This window comes from Chlorocebus sabaeus, chromosome 7 (assembly GCF_047675955.1).
Source record: "Chlorocebus sabaeus isolate Y175 chromosome 7, mChlSab1.0.hap1, whole genome shotgun sequence".
Classification (NCBI taxonomy): domain Eukaryota; kingdom Metazoa; phylum Chordata; class Mammalia; order Primates; family Cercopithecidae; genus Chlorocebus; species Chlorocebus sabaeus.
Window position 1 is genome coordinate 33,201,853 of NC_132910.1, and position 16,009 is coordinate 33,217,861.

Here is a 16,009-nt window from a genome sequence, read left to right on the forward strand (position 1 = left end):
AGAAAACCTATAGTTTGCCTTCACTTCATAGCCCACACCTTACAATGTACCTGGCATACACCAGGTGTGTAAACAAAGCTTGTTGAATGTGGAGTGAGAAGTCCCATGATGCTTTATGCCAGACAGACCACATCTGGAGACGACATACAATTCTTGACATCAATAACAATGATTGTGCGAGCCAAAAAAAAAAGTGGGGAGCATAACCTTGTCTAGAAGCAATAACAATAATAGCTAATACAGCATTCGCTATATGTTGGGTAATTTTGTAATCATTTTATATGTATGAATTCATGTACTATATGAGATAGGCACAATTATTATGCACATTTTACAGATGACAAAAGTAAGGAACCAGTAGGTTAAACAACCAACCCAAAATAACATAAGTAGTGAGGGGCAGAGCCAGGTTTCAAAACCAGACAACATGATCTCATAGTCCATGCTCTTAGAAATCAATCATATCAATGTCCCATTGAAATGAAAAAGGAAAATTGTTAGCCTGGAGATGGAGTAGAAAGGAGATTCAGAAAACCATATTAACTGGCTTCATACTGAAATATATAGGAAGGAATCTAAAGGAGGCAACTATTGGCTCAGTAGAATAAAGAACTTGCTAACACTTTGGGTTGTCTCACTAGTGCACATTAGTGAGCCTGACACTAATCAGTCAGGCTCATTGGGTTCCCTGTCAATAGAATATTCAGTTATGGAGTAGAGGTCCATCTGTAAATGATGTCAGTGGCAGTCCCATCGCAGTAAAAAGGTGAGACTAGAGATCCCACAGATTTCCTTCTCATTATCTAAGATCTATAATTTTTTTTTTTTTTTTTTTTTTTTTTGAGACGGAGTATCACTCACTCTGTCATCCAGGCTGGAGTGCAATGGCACGATCTCAGCTCACTGCAACCTCCACCACCTGGGTTCAAGCAATTCTCCTGCCTCAGCCTCCCGAGTAGCTGGGATTACAGGCATGCACCACCACACCTGGCTAATGTTTGTATTTTTTTTAGTAGAGACAGGGTTTCACCATGTTGGTCAGGCTGGTCTTGAACTCCTGACCTCGTGATCTGCCCACTTCAGCCTCCCAAAGTGCTAGGATTATAGGCGTGAGCCACCACTCCTGGCCAAGATCTATAATTCTAAAAATAATACATAGTCTTCATTCTCAGGCAGCACACAACTCAATGCAGAGAAAAAGACAAATATAGCATAATTCAATGAAGATGTAGATGTAATAAAACATTTTAAAATTATCAAAATAATGAAATGAATAGTACTTAGAGCAGTAGGCCCTCATGCCACCTTTAAAGGTAAGTAACCCTGCTACCTACTTCCATATCAAGCAACATTAGAAACAGAAACAGCATAGCAGACAATGCCATAATATAAAATCCTAAGAAATGCCAAGGAATTATATATTATGCACAGATCAACTCTACATGCACCTGGTTTTCTGTATCAATAGATAGTGTCAAAGAATTTGAGTTGTTTGGACTATGAAGCCACTTCTCTTCCCCCTCAAAGGAGAATATCTAGCTAAATCTGAGATTAAAGAGGTGGATAAATGTGATCCCTGGCCTGCAAAAGCCAGGAATTAGACATGAGGCTATAGCAGGGAGTCTTTAAACTTGATCTATTACAGGGATGTTTTCCATCAGATGTTAGTGAAGCTAATCCTTTTGCAAAGCATGACAGTTTTCAAGCTTGATTGTGGTGAATCCAAACCAGATTTTTATGCTATATGATCAGTTTTCAAAAAACAAAATTATTTTTATATTATATTAGGTTTACATTTATTAGATTTAAATTTGCAAACAAAGATATAGAAGCCTGCAATGCAGTTTATACAGCATTCCCTGAACTCCCCTGATGCTCATCTGGCAGGATCAAGTATCAGATAATAGTGAGATGTAAATATATGGAACCAGAGCTTCTCTATAACAAAATGCTGTCAAATAATGGAGTTTCCCACATCCTTAAAGTAAACCATTCACATTTCCATCTCTAAAGAAAGAGAGCCATAATATTCCATCAGAACATCCCCACTGATACCACGGCTTTTCATTCGAATATCACCAACTCTGAAACCTTTATTACTCTGACAGTATGCTAGAATTCTCAGATGCTGACTTACCTTTTTGCAGTCAGATAAGGACTTCTCACTGGCCAATGTGTTGAAAATGGTGGTCTACAAAATAGGAAGATGGAAAACACTTTAGAACTGTTAACATATAATGATATTGACCCTTCCCTGTTCATTTCCAATCCAAGGTAGGCACTACCTTCTGTGTCCCCCACTGATTTCTCTGAATTTTAAAATGTTTCTGCCCTTCACTATTCCCAAAGCTACTCTACCCAAGCTAGAACATTCATTATGGGCCAAGAACCATTCAGTGAGGTAAGGACTCTAAGTTATCTTCATTTTACAAACAAGGTAACGAAAGCACAATTGGGTTAATTGCTATATATATTGGACATAGTTAGGTCAGGAAGCAAAGGCATCTGACTCCAGAACCCACCTCCAACCAAACATGATCTCCTATCTTGAAGAGATATGTACATAATGATAGAGACAGCTATGCCCAATCTTTCAAATGACAGCTGTTATGAGCCCAAGTGGGAGAGTGAAGCTTCTGCCTATGTAAGAGATTTGTGAGTCTGAACAATACCAGGGCTTGCTATCTCCTTTCTACTTTCTTTAATGCACTCACTCTCCCTGTGGTTGACTTCTCACACATTTGTATGTATACTTGTATACTTGCTTGACCTGATGAACCACTCAAAAGACACTGCAACATTCAAGGCTATATTGGGATTTACATGCAAGCCTGTTCCCTTTGGACAATCCTATGAATAAACACACAGCTATGGTCAGCCATACAAACAGTATTGAGATTTTTTTCAGTAAACCTTTTCTATATTTTTTAATTATAGGACTAATATTTATTCTTAATGAGTTAGTCTCTTTTATACCCTATCCTCCTGAGGTCATCAATAATACAAATTTGTATTCATCCTTCCACACTTTCTCTACTCCCATGCAAATAAGTCTGCACATACTACATAGAAGTCTTGTTCTTATGATCATACCATCTTAATTAAGAATATATAATCAACATCTTTCCAGATCAGCTCATGTAGATTAACTTATTCTTCTTAATACCTATATAACATTTCATAATATGAATAAATCATACTTTTATGCTTTCCTTTATTGATCAACAGGTTTTGACTCTTTCACTGTTGCTGTTTCTTGTTTTGTTTGCCATTACAAAGTATGCTACAATAAACATGCTTGTATATGGCTGGAAAATCTAGTGTATATAAACTGTCTCCTACTCTCTGCTCATATAACATCATAAAAATATTTAACTCCTTACCTCAGGTTTTGGTTTGCTTTGGCTTTTGTTTGTTTGTTTTGCAATAAGCATGTAAGAAAGCTAAGGATCTAAGTCAGCACATATTCTGGGTCAAAACAACATGCAGTATTAAAGGACAGAACAGACAGAATGTGAATACACATACAAAAACGCATCTTTAATAAAAAAAATTAGTTCATGGTTGGGGTTAGATGGAATCTCCAAGTTTGGCTTGCTGGCCATTTTTATTTCATTTGAGAGGGAAGGGATAAATGTTACTGGGGAAGTTTGAATTAAAAAGGGAAAACAGAAAGAAGGGATGAATTCTGGTGGCAGTAGAAAAGAGGAAAGGCAAAAGACAAAAAGGACAAAAAGAAAAGTTCACAAACAACAGGCACAAATAGCAGAATTGTCAAAAAATTAAAAAAGAAGAAAATGGTTTCCACAGAGAAGCAGTCATCTTCGCTCAAAGAGAATGAGGGCACATGACGCATTCCTGTTACCATGATCTATCCTGTTGACCTAATTTCAGCCCTGAAACACTGTAGCAGGTGGTGAAAGGACAGGCATAGCCCTGCAAATACCATCTCCTTTTTCTCTTTGTGCTGCCAGGTATATCTTAGTTTCTCTCATTTCTGTATTGCATGGGGATGTAAGAAATAGTATTCTTGCTGGCTGTTCAAAGATTAGGGCAGGACAGAGAGAAAAGCCAAAGAACCAGGCAGCTCTCCACATGCTATTGTGAACCACCCCACCAACAATCTTCCCATCAGATCTCTTCCTCATGACTTTTCATCATCTTTACTCATTTGTACACATGAGCACTGTGTCCTGAGGGAGGCCTCAGTGTTGATTCCCAGATTTCTGCTCCAAGAAGGTAAAGACACACCGAAACTTGGTCATTGCAGTAGTCCCATTACCTAACCCAGTGCCTGACACAAAGAAGATAACCAATAAATATGTACTGAGTAGATGCAACAGAAAATAATATCTGGCAAAACTGCAGTCCTTATCCCAAAACACTTCTTTGAAAGCACCGTGCTGGAAAAGCAGCCTCACACGAAACACCATTATAAAGTGAAGCTCAGGGACACAGGAAAGAAGAGAGATAAAAGACTTCTAAATAACGGTAAAACACATCTCCTAATTAGCATAAAGCTGTTGTCTATGATCTGCTTGGTTTGCCTAAGCCAGGCTTTTTCAGTGATGGCCCTGTGAATGTTTTTGTACTAGATAACTCTTTGTTTTGAGGGCATGTGGGGACACATGGTTGTGCACTGGAGGGGGTTGTGTAGCATGTGTGGCCTCTACCCACCAGATGCTATGGACAATGTCCACTTACCTCAGTCATGACAAACAAAAATGTCCCCAGACGTGGCTAAATGTTCTCTAGGGGGAAAAACTGCCCACATTTGAGAAAACTGGACTAAACCCCAAAGGGGCTATAGAAATGACCCTGATTCCCTGGCTAATGCAACTAAAAATTTTTTCCAGGAAATGCAAGTCCGGTGGTGAAAATTTCTCTTCCCAACCCTGAATTCAAGTTTCATTCTCTGTCTGAAATGGGACTCAGAACATAGGGAGGACCCAATCTCCAGCTACTGAAGAGTCCATGTGGGGGCAACTCAAGAGACCATAACTGCATTTTGAAGTAAGCTTAAGATACACGAGCACTGCCACCCTGGGGAGAGTAAATTAAGTAACATGTCTAAGAATATGGACATTAGTGCCATAGCCCCAGGGGAGATGATCTTCAATTAAACAATACCATTCAACCTTTGAGAACAGTCTCAGGTGACCTAAGAAACATGTTTAGAGGAAAATTTAGAGTCAGAGATGGGTGAAATTAGCTTCAGTAAAACATATATGTATACACACACACACAAAAATATATATATAAATACACACATAAGTAATTTTAAATGTTGTATTTGTAGAAAGGAAACACTTTAGCCAAAGGGCAAACGTATGCAAAATCTCAAACTTGGAATGAGTGTGAAAGAGGGGTGACACGGGTCAATGAGAGTCCATCTCCTTACTTTAGCCATTTTCTAAGGGGAGTTTACGTATACCCTTGGTCAGTCTCATTTCATTCTCTGCTTCAAAAGACTTTAACTGGCATTTCAGTTTACTAATTGCAGCTATTGTGACTTTGGGTGGACTTTCTAAACCTTCTGATAACATGTTCACTTTAATTACTGAAAATGAAAGACTCAAAACACGGTGACTTGACCATGCTGTGACTTTCTTGACGGTTGTATCAATATTTTTCTAATAAACAGGAAATTCCTAATGAGTCACCTCCACCAAAGTTGGCATGATGCTGTCACAGGAGCACAAGCACAATAAAGCACAGTGACTTTTTTAGTGCATCGATTCCTAACCTTGTTAGTGGGGTGACCAGCATGAAGTGAACAGTATTATACATGGACAGTTTTAGCAATTTCCCAAAAAGAACTTAGATAGGTAAGACCTCTCTTTTGACCATTTATATACTAATGCCTGAAATTTCACTTATTAGAGCTCTGTTTTTAGCATAAGGCTTTGACTCATAATAGACAAACTCATGAGGGATGTTAGGGTATTGGCGGGGAGGTCACTGCAGAAGGGAAAATTGGACACTTCATGTATTATAGTTCATTGGTCTGTTACACCTGATAGGGAATGAGTTTATCAGATGCCTTCCAAAAGCATATTGTTATACCTTGGAGTTTTGGGTTGTTTTTTTTTTTAATAATTTCTTTTTTTTTTTTTTTTTTTTTCTTTTGAGACAGAGTCTCACTCTGTCACCCAGGCTGGAGTGCAGTGCCATGATCTTGGCTCACTGCAACCTCCGCCTCCTGGGTTCAAGTGATTCTCCTGCCTCAGCCTCCCGAGTAGCTGGGACTACAGGAGCCCACCACCACACCCGGCTAATTTTTGTATTTTTAGTAGAGATGGGTTTTGCCATGTTGGAAAGGCTGATCTCGAACTCTTAACCTCGGGTGATCTGCCCACCTAGGCCTCCCCAAGTGCTGGGATTACAGGTGTGAGCCACCACACCCGGCCTGTTTTTTAAATAATTTCAAAAGCAGATTTTGATAGGAGAGAAATGAAGACTAAAGTCATGAGGATATTGGACATTCATAGTGATGATAAGCAATCTAAAGACACAGGTCACTGGCTAGGTTCCCTAAAAAGCAGACTGTGAGATGGAAATTAGCAAGCAGAAGCTTTATTAGGAAGTGTTCCTGAGATCACCGCTTATAGGAAGATAGGGAAGGATGTGGGATGGAGAAGATAAAGAAGTTGGACCATAGTGCAGACTCAACAAAGATCTCATCCAACAAGATGGAGAGCTCAGAAGCAGGGTAAACTCATCCCAAGCTGGAGTGAGACAGAGGTCTGCCCTGGGAAGGCAGCATGATCTTGGGCAACGTGACTGTTTCCAGCCAAGGGCAATTTCCTGGGAGGACTGATAGCTGAGGGCAGTCAGCTGGCAGGACTCCTGGCAGCAGGGAGCTCTGTGCATAGCATTGCCAAGTCTACTACAATCTACTTTACTTTGACACACTTTTACCAAGGGCAGATCCTGGCTGTGGCTGATTGACTCTAGTTGAACATGAGCCCATATTATAGTTAAAAGTTTGCTCGTCTTTTATGATACAGCCTTTGGACAGAAAAGCAAATTTGCTCAGGAGTCTAGGGCCTAATTCTTGTCCCTTCTTAACAGACCTCCTTGTGAGCTTAAAGTGGATCACTGGCCTTGGGGTCTTGAATTCTTTGCTATGAAATGAAGAAACCCATATTCATTTCCTTTTAGGTCATGAGAGCCTTGTCCAATTTGAAGAAAATTGACCTGATTTTATCAGACACATTGTTTGGAAATCAGTGAGCAAACTGCTTAGTTCTTTTCTTCATCCTCTGATAAAAGAGCATATCTGACTAAATAACATGGTCAGCTCCTGATTATCTACAGAAGGAAAGAGAATTTCACAGATGAATTTCGGTTTTCCAGAGAAACAGAACCAATAGGATATATAGAGATATATAAGAGGAGATTTCTTATGAGAATCAGTTTGTGTGAATCATGGCAGCTGAGAAGTCCCACAATATGCCATCTGCAGGCTGGAGACACAGGGAAGCCAGTGGTGTAACTCAGCCCCAGCCTGGAGGCCTGAGAACCCAGAGGCAGAGGGAGGGAGGCCACCAGCATAAATCTGAAGGCCCAAGAATCAGGAGCTCCAATGTCTGAGGGTTGGAGAAGATGGATGTCCAAGCCCAAACAGAAACCAATTCCGCCTTCCTCTGCATTTGTGTTCTATTTGGGCCTTCAATGGATTGGATGATGCCCACCTACCTTGGTGAGGGCAGATCTTCACTCAATCTTCTGATTCAAATGTTCATCTCTTCCAGAAACAACTTCACAGATATAGCTAGAAATAATGTTTTACCAGCTACCAGGGCATCCCTTAGCCCAGTTAAGTTGACATGTAAAGTTAACCATCACAATGGGTGATTCACAAAAGCATAACTTCTAAAATGCCTTTACATTTGACTTTGACACACATTAGTGGTTAATTTGGAAGACAGGTACTTCAACATATCTTCCATAAATTAACATTAATAACTGTTTGTAGAAATATTCCAAGTGGGCAGAAAGGGAAAACTGACCTAAAAGGAAAAGCGAACTGGGATTTAAAAAAAAAAAAAAAAAAAAAAAAAAGTCCCTAATAAGTCCCTGGACAGAAAGCCCACACACAGGAGATCAGTAATTGGTGGCTCATTTAGTCCAGCCTACAAAAAGACGCTTCCAGAAAGTGTGTTGCTTACCCAATTCTCACTGGTGGAAATGTTTTTGCAAAGTGATTGAGCACTGAAAACAGATCTCAAATATTCTTTCTAAAAATTAATTTATCTTTTATTTTGAGATAGAGTCTCATTCTGTCACCCAGAATGAAGTGCAGTGGCTCAATCATGACTCACCGCAGCCTTGATCTCTTGAGCTCAAGCAGTCCTCCCACCTTAGCCTCCCAAGTAGCTGGGACCAGAGGCATGCACCACCATGCCTGGCTAATTTTTTTTTAATTTTTTTGTAGAGATGGTGTCTCAATATGTTGCCCAGGCTGGTCTCCAACTCCTGGGCCAAGTGATCCTCTCACCTCAGTCTTCCAAAGTGCTGAGCACTTTTGACTGCAGGTGTGAGCCACCATAACCAGCCAAATCCATATGTCCTATACTCCTTTTTTCAAGGGAGAGTTTACCTCTGAAAGATTTTACAATGCTGTTAATTCCCATTAAATTTAATTTAGAGAAACAGAAATAAATCTATTCTATCTCTACTGTGTCCATTTCTGTTATATAATGCTTGTAACTAAGATTTACATTTTTAAAACAGCAAACATCTGACACTTAATTAAATTGGAACAGTCATGTGCAAGAGAATTGCTTAAGTACTGAATTATAAAATTAAGAAATTCAGAAATTGAATCTCTAAGATAGCAATATTATGAAATTTTATTTCGGGTACTATTTGTTCCTTTATATACGTATGTATCTGTGTTTGGGTGTGGTTTTCACTCTCAGCCAGATACCCCCAGACAGAGGTCAGGTAAGTTTGATGAATGGTCAAATACAGTTGAAAGCTAAGAGCCGTTTAAAGGAATGATGTCTCCATAAAGCGTCTCCATTTGATACCTGCGACTTGCACCTCACAGACACAATGGATGATTTCTTACTCATTGGTAGATGTCAAGACTAGACCTATCACATTACCAACAATTTGGAAGTCTCTTACACTTGAATCAATGAGTTCCCAAAGTGCACACTACTTGGATGCCTTCTTAGACAGTTTAGCCAGCCAATTCTAGGATTTCTAGACAAAATATGAATTTCCATTAGGTCTTCATTGCTTTAGTAGACTAGTATTGATAAATATACACTGGATACAGTGGTGTTCCCTCTAGGCAAAGTATGGCATTCACATTCTTTTTTAAAAACTGCATAATTATAAAACATCAGCCAAAGGAAAAAACATACCACCAAATAAATGATAAAATTACAGTGTTTTCTTGTAGTCCATGAATACTGAAAATTTCAATTAACCAAGTGAAAAGCCATTGAATGTGCCAGCAGGATTTATATCCCAGACTAATGACCATCATCTGCATCCTATTTAGCTAATGAAGGCTTGGAACACTTGTGGATAATTAAGGGAAAGCTGATGGGAGGAAATTCAGACTACTGAAAGATCAAATCTATTTATGTCTGCATTTAAAACTAAACATATCTAATAGTTCACTCAATCAAGGCATAATGTCTGTTCATCTGGGATAAGATAGATGCTCAGAAGTTAAGTAGCTTGGTTAGCTCCCCAAACTCCAAATTCATTCCTCATTCATTCATCCAATATCCATCTATTGAATACCTACCACGTGCCTCTTCCCTTGTGAATCAACATGACAGTACCATGATCCCCCCAGTGTTTTTCCCACGACTTCCCCTTTTCCACCTTCATTAAATGTACCGCTCTGGTTTTCACTTTACCCATGTAACTATTGTCCGCCTATCATAACAGACATGGCATGGCTGCAATCCAGAGGCATGATGGGAAATACAGGGTGCGCAGTGAACACCCGGCTTTTTCTCAGACCTGGCAGAGAAGGAACAGGCCCCAATCTGATTAATAGATGGGTGTTCATGTGAGGACGACTAAGGATGTTAGAAAAAAGACAGAAACCTGGTATTCAGAAGTAGCCAGAACAGGAACCAAGCTCAGAGCAGCTCTACAGAATTTCACGGAATAGTTTACCAGTCATCTCATCCAACTGGTATTTTCTTACTCAGGGAGCACCTTAAAACCCCCTCTCTGGACCCCTACCAAAATCCCTGATTCATTTGTGTTTAGCAAAGGTGGTGCTTCAAGAACCTGCAATCTTAGGATCTGTTCCTATGCTGAAAAATGGCAAACATCAGTGGCAGGCATGTTGTGACAGCTCAATCTTCGGGGCACACATTTATGCCTACAGAACCCCTTCCATATGCGAAAGGAAGCTCAGGTGGAAAAACATCAGCACATCAGAGCCTACCTATATCCAGCTGGGCACAGCTTAAAGCCAAAGGAACTCAAACTTCAGAGGCATAAGAATCACCTGGAGAGCTTATTAAACCACAGATTGCTAAGCCCCTCCCCCAGAGGTTCCAACTTAGAAGGGATGGGGTGAGGCCAAAGGATTTGCATTTCTAACACATTTCTAGGTATAGCTGATGCTCCCAGTCCTGGAACCTTACTTTGAGAACCAGTAGTCTAAGCTATACCCAAAGCAAGTTAACACCAATGATAACTATGCTTCACAAAAGAAGAAAATGTCTCTGGAATTTCCAGAGCATAATTTTAATTAGTAACAATCCTAATGATACCGCCTGACATTTATTGTTTATATAATACTTTCCATTTCTAAAGTCCCTTGACACATGGTTTTTTTTGTTGGCTTGTTTCCGTTTTTTTGTTTGTTTGTTTTTGTTGTTTTTGTTTGTTTGTTTTGTTTTGTTTTTTGAGATGGAGTCTTGCTCTCGTCACCCAGGCTGTAGTGCAATGGTGCGATCTTGGTTCACTGCAACCTCCACCTCCCGGGTTCAAGTGATTATCCTGCCTCAGCATCCTGAGTAGCTGGAATTACAAGCACCCACTACCATGCCAGGCTAATTTTTGTATTTTTAACAGAGAAGGGGTTTCACCATGTTGCCCAGGCTGATCTCAAACTCCTGACCTCAGGTGATCAGCCCACCTCGGCCTCCCAAAATGCTGGGATTATAGACCTGAGCCACCGCGCCCAGCCAGACACATGTTGTTAAACTTGAACTTCCAAACAATCCTATAAAGTAGTTATTAATCTCATTTTAGGACACTAAGAAACAGAGAGATTAAGTGACTTGCCCAAATTTTCTTAACTAATATGCGCCTCTGACCCTGGCAAGGAGGTTCCTGAAAGACCAGCAGGACACTAAGCTCTGGGGCTAGGGGACGAGAAGCTGTCAAAACACATTTCACGCACTTCACAACAGTGTTTGAATGTGGCCAATTAGTGCCAGGAGCAGAGAGCAGAGCAACAAAGAGCCTCAAAGAAGACACAACAAAAAGCAACATATTTGGACAAAAAGCACTGAATGGTGACGGGCTCCATCCCACAAAGCTGCAGACCAAGTCTCTCTAAAGCCATCAACATTAACACAACAAACCAGGCACAAGGCCTCTACTCAGGCTTGCTGGGTATCCTAATCTGACATTGTAAATGCTATAAGGTAGAAGGGTTGAAAGAACTGAAGCAGAGAAGTGGAACATTTCTACACATTTTGACTTTAAAAGAATAGTAAGGGGCTGGGCGAGGTGGCTCATGCCTGTAATCCCAGCACTTTGGGAGGCCGAGGCAGGCAGATCACGAGGTCTGGAGTTCGAGCCCACCCTGGCCAATATGGTGAAACCCCGTCTCTACTAAAAATATAAAAATTAGCCGGGCATGGTGGTGGGCTCCTGTAGTCCCAGCTACTCGGGAGGCTGAGGCAGGAGAATCGCTTGAACCTAGGAGGCAGAGGTTGCAGTGAGCTGAGATTGCGCCACTGCACTCCAGCCTGAGTGACAGGGCAAGACTCCGTCTTTAAAAAAAAAAAAAAAAAAAAAAAAAAAAAAAAAAAAAGAATGGTAAGGCAACCCTATACTGGAACTGGAAGCCATTATCCTAAGTGAAATGACTCAGAAACAGAAAATCAAAAACTACATGTTCTCACTTATAAGTGGGAACTAAACAATGTGTACACACAGACATACAGAGTGAAATAATAGACAATGGAGACTCCAAAAGGTGCGAGGGAGTGTGGGGAGGGAGGGACGGGGCTAAAGGATGAAATACTACCTATTGGTACAATGTACATTATTTGGGGGATGGGTACACAATAAAACCCCATACTTCACCACTGTGCAATACGTCCATTTAAGAAAACTGCACTTGTACTCCCTAAATCTATAAAAATTAAAATTCAATGTATATTAGCATCTATAATTTTTAAGTCACAGCTGTGGTACATTAAATAATAGGAACTGTCAATGATTTCAAAATACTATTTTTCAATATTTAGGAATTTAAATCTTTAAGATCCCTTCAAATTTCCACTGTACTTTATACAAACCCCTTTTACAAAACTCACCACAGGTGATTTATCTTGTGCACTGCACTGTAAGCTCACCAGGACCAGAGACCAACTGTTAGTCATCTTTCTACCCTATACGTGAGCACAGTGTTGGGCATAAGAATGAGAACACAGTAGGGATGTCATAAATATTTGTCAAATATATAGTGAATAGGGCAAGGGAGGCAAGAGGAAGGAGAAAGTGAGAAGGGGAAAGGAGGAACAGAGGGAGGAAGGCAGGAAAAGACAAATGACAAATTATAACAAGGAGACAACGCGCTACTGCGGAAAGAGTCTTATGAGTTGAATTGTGTCCCCTAAAAAAGAGATGTTGATGTCCTAACCCCTGGTACCTGTGAATGTGACCTCATTTAGAAATAGGATCTTGGCAGAGGACCCAGTTAAGATGAACTAATTAGAGTGAGTACTAATCCAATAACACTGGCATCCTTACAAAAAGGGGGAATTTGAAGACAGACACACACAGAGGGCAAATGAGGTGAAGACAACCATGTGAGGACAGAAGTAGAGATTGGACAGATGCACCTACAAACAAAGAAGGCCAAGGATTGTGGCCACCACCAGGAGCCAGCACAAGGTAAGGAAGAATTCTGCCCAGGGTCTCAGAGAAAGCCCATCCCTGCTGGCACCTTGATTTTGGACATTTAGACCCCAGAACTATGAGATGGTAAGTTTCCGTCATTTTAAGCCACCCAGTTTGCAGTACATTTTCCAGCGTTCCAGGCTGGGTACAGTGGCTCATGCCTGTAATCCCAGCACTTTGGGAGGCTGAGGCGGGCCGATTACCTGACGTCAGGAGTTCAAGACCAGCCCGGCCAACATGGTGAAACCCTGTCTCTACTAAAAATACAAAAATTAGCCAGCCATGGTGGTGGGCACTTGTAATCCCAGCTACTCAGGAGGCTGAGGTAGGAGAATTGCTTGAACCCGGGAGACAGAGGTTGCAGTGAGCCAAGATCATGCCACTGTACTCCAGCCTGGGCAACAGGGCAAGAGTCAATCAAAAACAAAACAAAATAGCCAGGCACAGTGGCACACGCCTATAATTCCAGCACTTTGGGAGGCCAAAACGGGTGGATCACCTGAGATCAAGAGTTCAAGAGCAGCCTGGGCAACATGGTGAAACCCCATCTCTACTAAAAATACAAAAATTAGCTGGGTGTGGTGGCACAGGTCTGTAATCCCAGCTACTTGGGAGGCTGAGGAAGGAGGATTGCTTGAACCTGGGAGGCAGAGGTTGCAGTGAGCTGAGATCGCACCACTGCACTCTAGCCTGGGTGACAGAGCAAGACTCCATTTCAAAAAACAAACAGAAACAAACAAACAAACCAGAAACATTTTCCAGCCGTCCTAGCAAAGTAATACAGGGAGTATATACTGGGGCCTCTATTGATCTTCTATTTCAGTGGTTGGTAAACTTTCACTGTAAAGGGCCAGATAGCAAATATTTTAGGCTTTGAGGTCCATAAGGTCTCTATGACAACTATTCAACTCTGTCACTGTAGCTTGAAAGAGGGTATAGACAATATGTGAATGAATAAGCTTGGCCATGTCCCGATAAACCCTTACAGACTTTGAAATTTGAATTTCACTTAATTTTCATGTGTCAAGAAATATTATGCACTTTTTTGTTTGTTTTTTTTACAACTATTTAAAAATGAGAAAACCACTCTTAGCTCACAGACCATAAAAAAAAAACAAAAAAACAAAAAACAAAAAAACAGGCAATCAGCCAGATTTGACCTTGCAAATTATAATTTGTCTACCCCTGGATACAGATTTAGGAATCAGAAAAACCTTGCTATAGTCCTGGTTCCACCAATTATTCTCATAAATTTGATTGAATCACCACACTTGGTCTTCAAAGGAGTATAATATTTTTTTCTGCCCACCTGGAAGTTTATTATGAGGATGAGACAAACATCATAAGTTTTAAATACATTGTATAAAGTAATAGTATTGAAAACTTGAAAGATCTAGCTCTTACTCTTCCAGAAATAAAAATTAACACTAAGGCCAGGGTGACGATCAATCGATTCTGAGTCATGGAGTCAGCATGGGGGTGGAAACAAACACATAAGCCTGTCAATCACCACATCTTCAGATGGAATCAGTAAAGAGGAGAAGATGCATACCACACACAAAAGTGTGAGCAGCCAGAAGGCCTTCTGAGGTAAACAGCAACTCTAAAGGCAAATGGTCAGTATCTTCGGTCACATTTGACTCTTGGATACTGCTGAACCAAAAATTCCTTCTCTCAGGCAATGTTCTGGACTAGAAGGGGACTACTTCCCAGAGCTACACTGTAACTTGGGTCCTGAGATCATCATTCTAAATAAACATTCATCTTCCACTAAAGTTTCTTTGACCATCTCGAGCTCATGTCTTTGGCGCCAACAGCTGACAAAGCCATAAATATTACCCTGCATGCAGAAATATCTTCACACTCACTGCCATAAGGAATTGGAACCCTGCCACTGTGCTCTGGACGGGGCTGGACTTGGGCGGACGGCTCCAGATTTTCAGGTCTGGCACAAGGTAAAGCCAAAGAAAGCAGCAAGGAATAAAGAAAATAGTTCACAGGAAGAAATATCATTTGCTAACACTACATGGGGTTATAGACCCCCTGGAACTAAAGTTAATGCCCTTGAGGGGAGTAGCTCCTTCCAAATTACTGGTGTAACCCACCACAGTCATAAGTTCTTAGACAGTAAGGATTTTTCTCCAAATTAATTATCCCAATTTCCCTTCATCCTTAATACTGCGTGTTTCCTTGATGTACACAGAAGCGTTGCATTGACCTGATTCTCAGTTCCTGACTCTTCATACTCAAATTTGAAGTGAACAGAGAAAATCCATAGCCTTAGCCAGTTCTTGGCTGCTACTCTCTCCAGCGTCTCATCCTCTGTCACCTCCTTTCCCATTCCCTCCACCCTGGCACATCATCACCACCTACTTTCAAAAGAACCGAGAAGAAAGCCATGGTTACCGAATGTCTCTTAGCAACTTGACGTCCTCCTCAAAGATGCTCACATAAAAGTGAGGGCGAGCCAAAGGACTCCCTCTAGGAAACAGGGTAACCTAATGGAAGGGAAATGGATCAACCCCAGCTCTGCCCTTTGTTATATGGACTGGGGCTTATCATTGAAATTCTCTGAGACTGAACTCCCTATCTGTAAAACAGGAACAAGATCATCTACTTTAGAGTATTTTGTAAGAATTTAAGGTGATGTGTATTGTATAAATAATAGTGATTCTTACAATAAGAATTTCTGAGAATTCTGAATATCTTCTACATCTCTGTCTCCAACCACACTTACCCTACAGAGTTCACAAATGCCTATTTATAGGGATATATCTGTGCCACTAAAGCACACAGTGGTGGCTTGGGAAGCAAGGAAACAGCTACATACTTACTTAAAGCTCAGGCTCAGGCTCTAGAGCAACAGGATGATAGCAGGGAG

At 40.7% G+C, this 16,009-nt stretch overlaps 1 protein-coding gene across 3 annotated transcripts in view; it reads right to left on the reverse strand.

Moving 5' to 3' along the window:
• RASGEF1B (RasGEF domain family member 1B) overlaps window positions 1-16,009 on the reverse strand; it is a 633,271-nt gene that overhangs the window by 405,555 nt on the left and 211,707 nt on the right. For all 3 annotated transcript variants that reach the window (XM_037989302.2, XM_037989300.2, XM_037989301.2), the window contains exon 3: window positions 2,138-2,191. In XM_037989302.2, coding sequence (XP_037845230.1) covers window positions 2,138-2,191 — 54 coding nt within the window. The remainder of the gene's footprint in view (window positions 1-2,137; window positions 2,192-16,009) is intronic.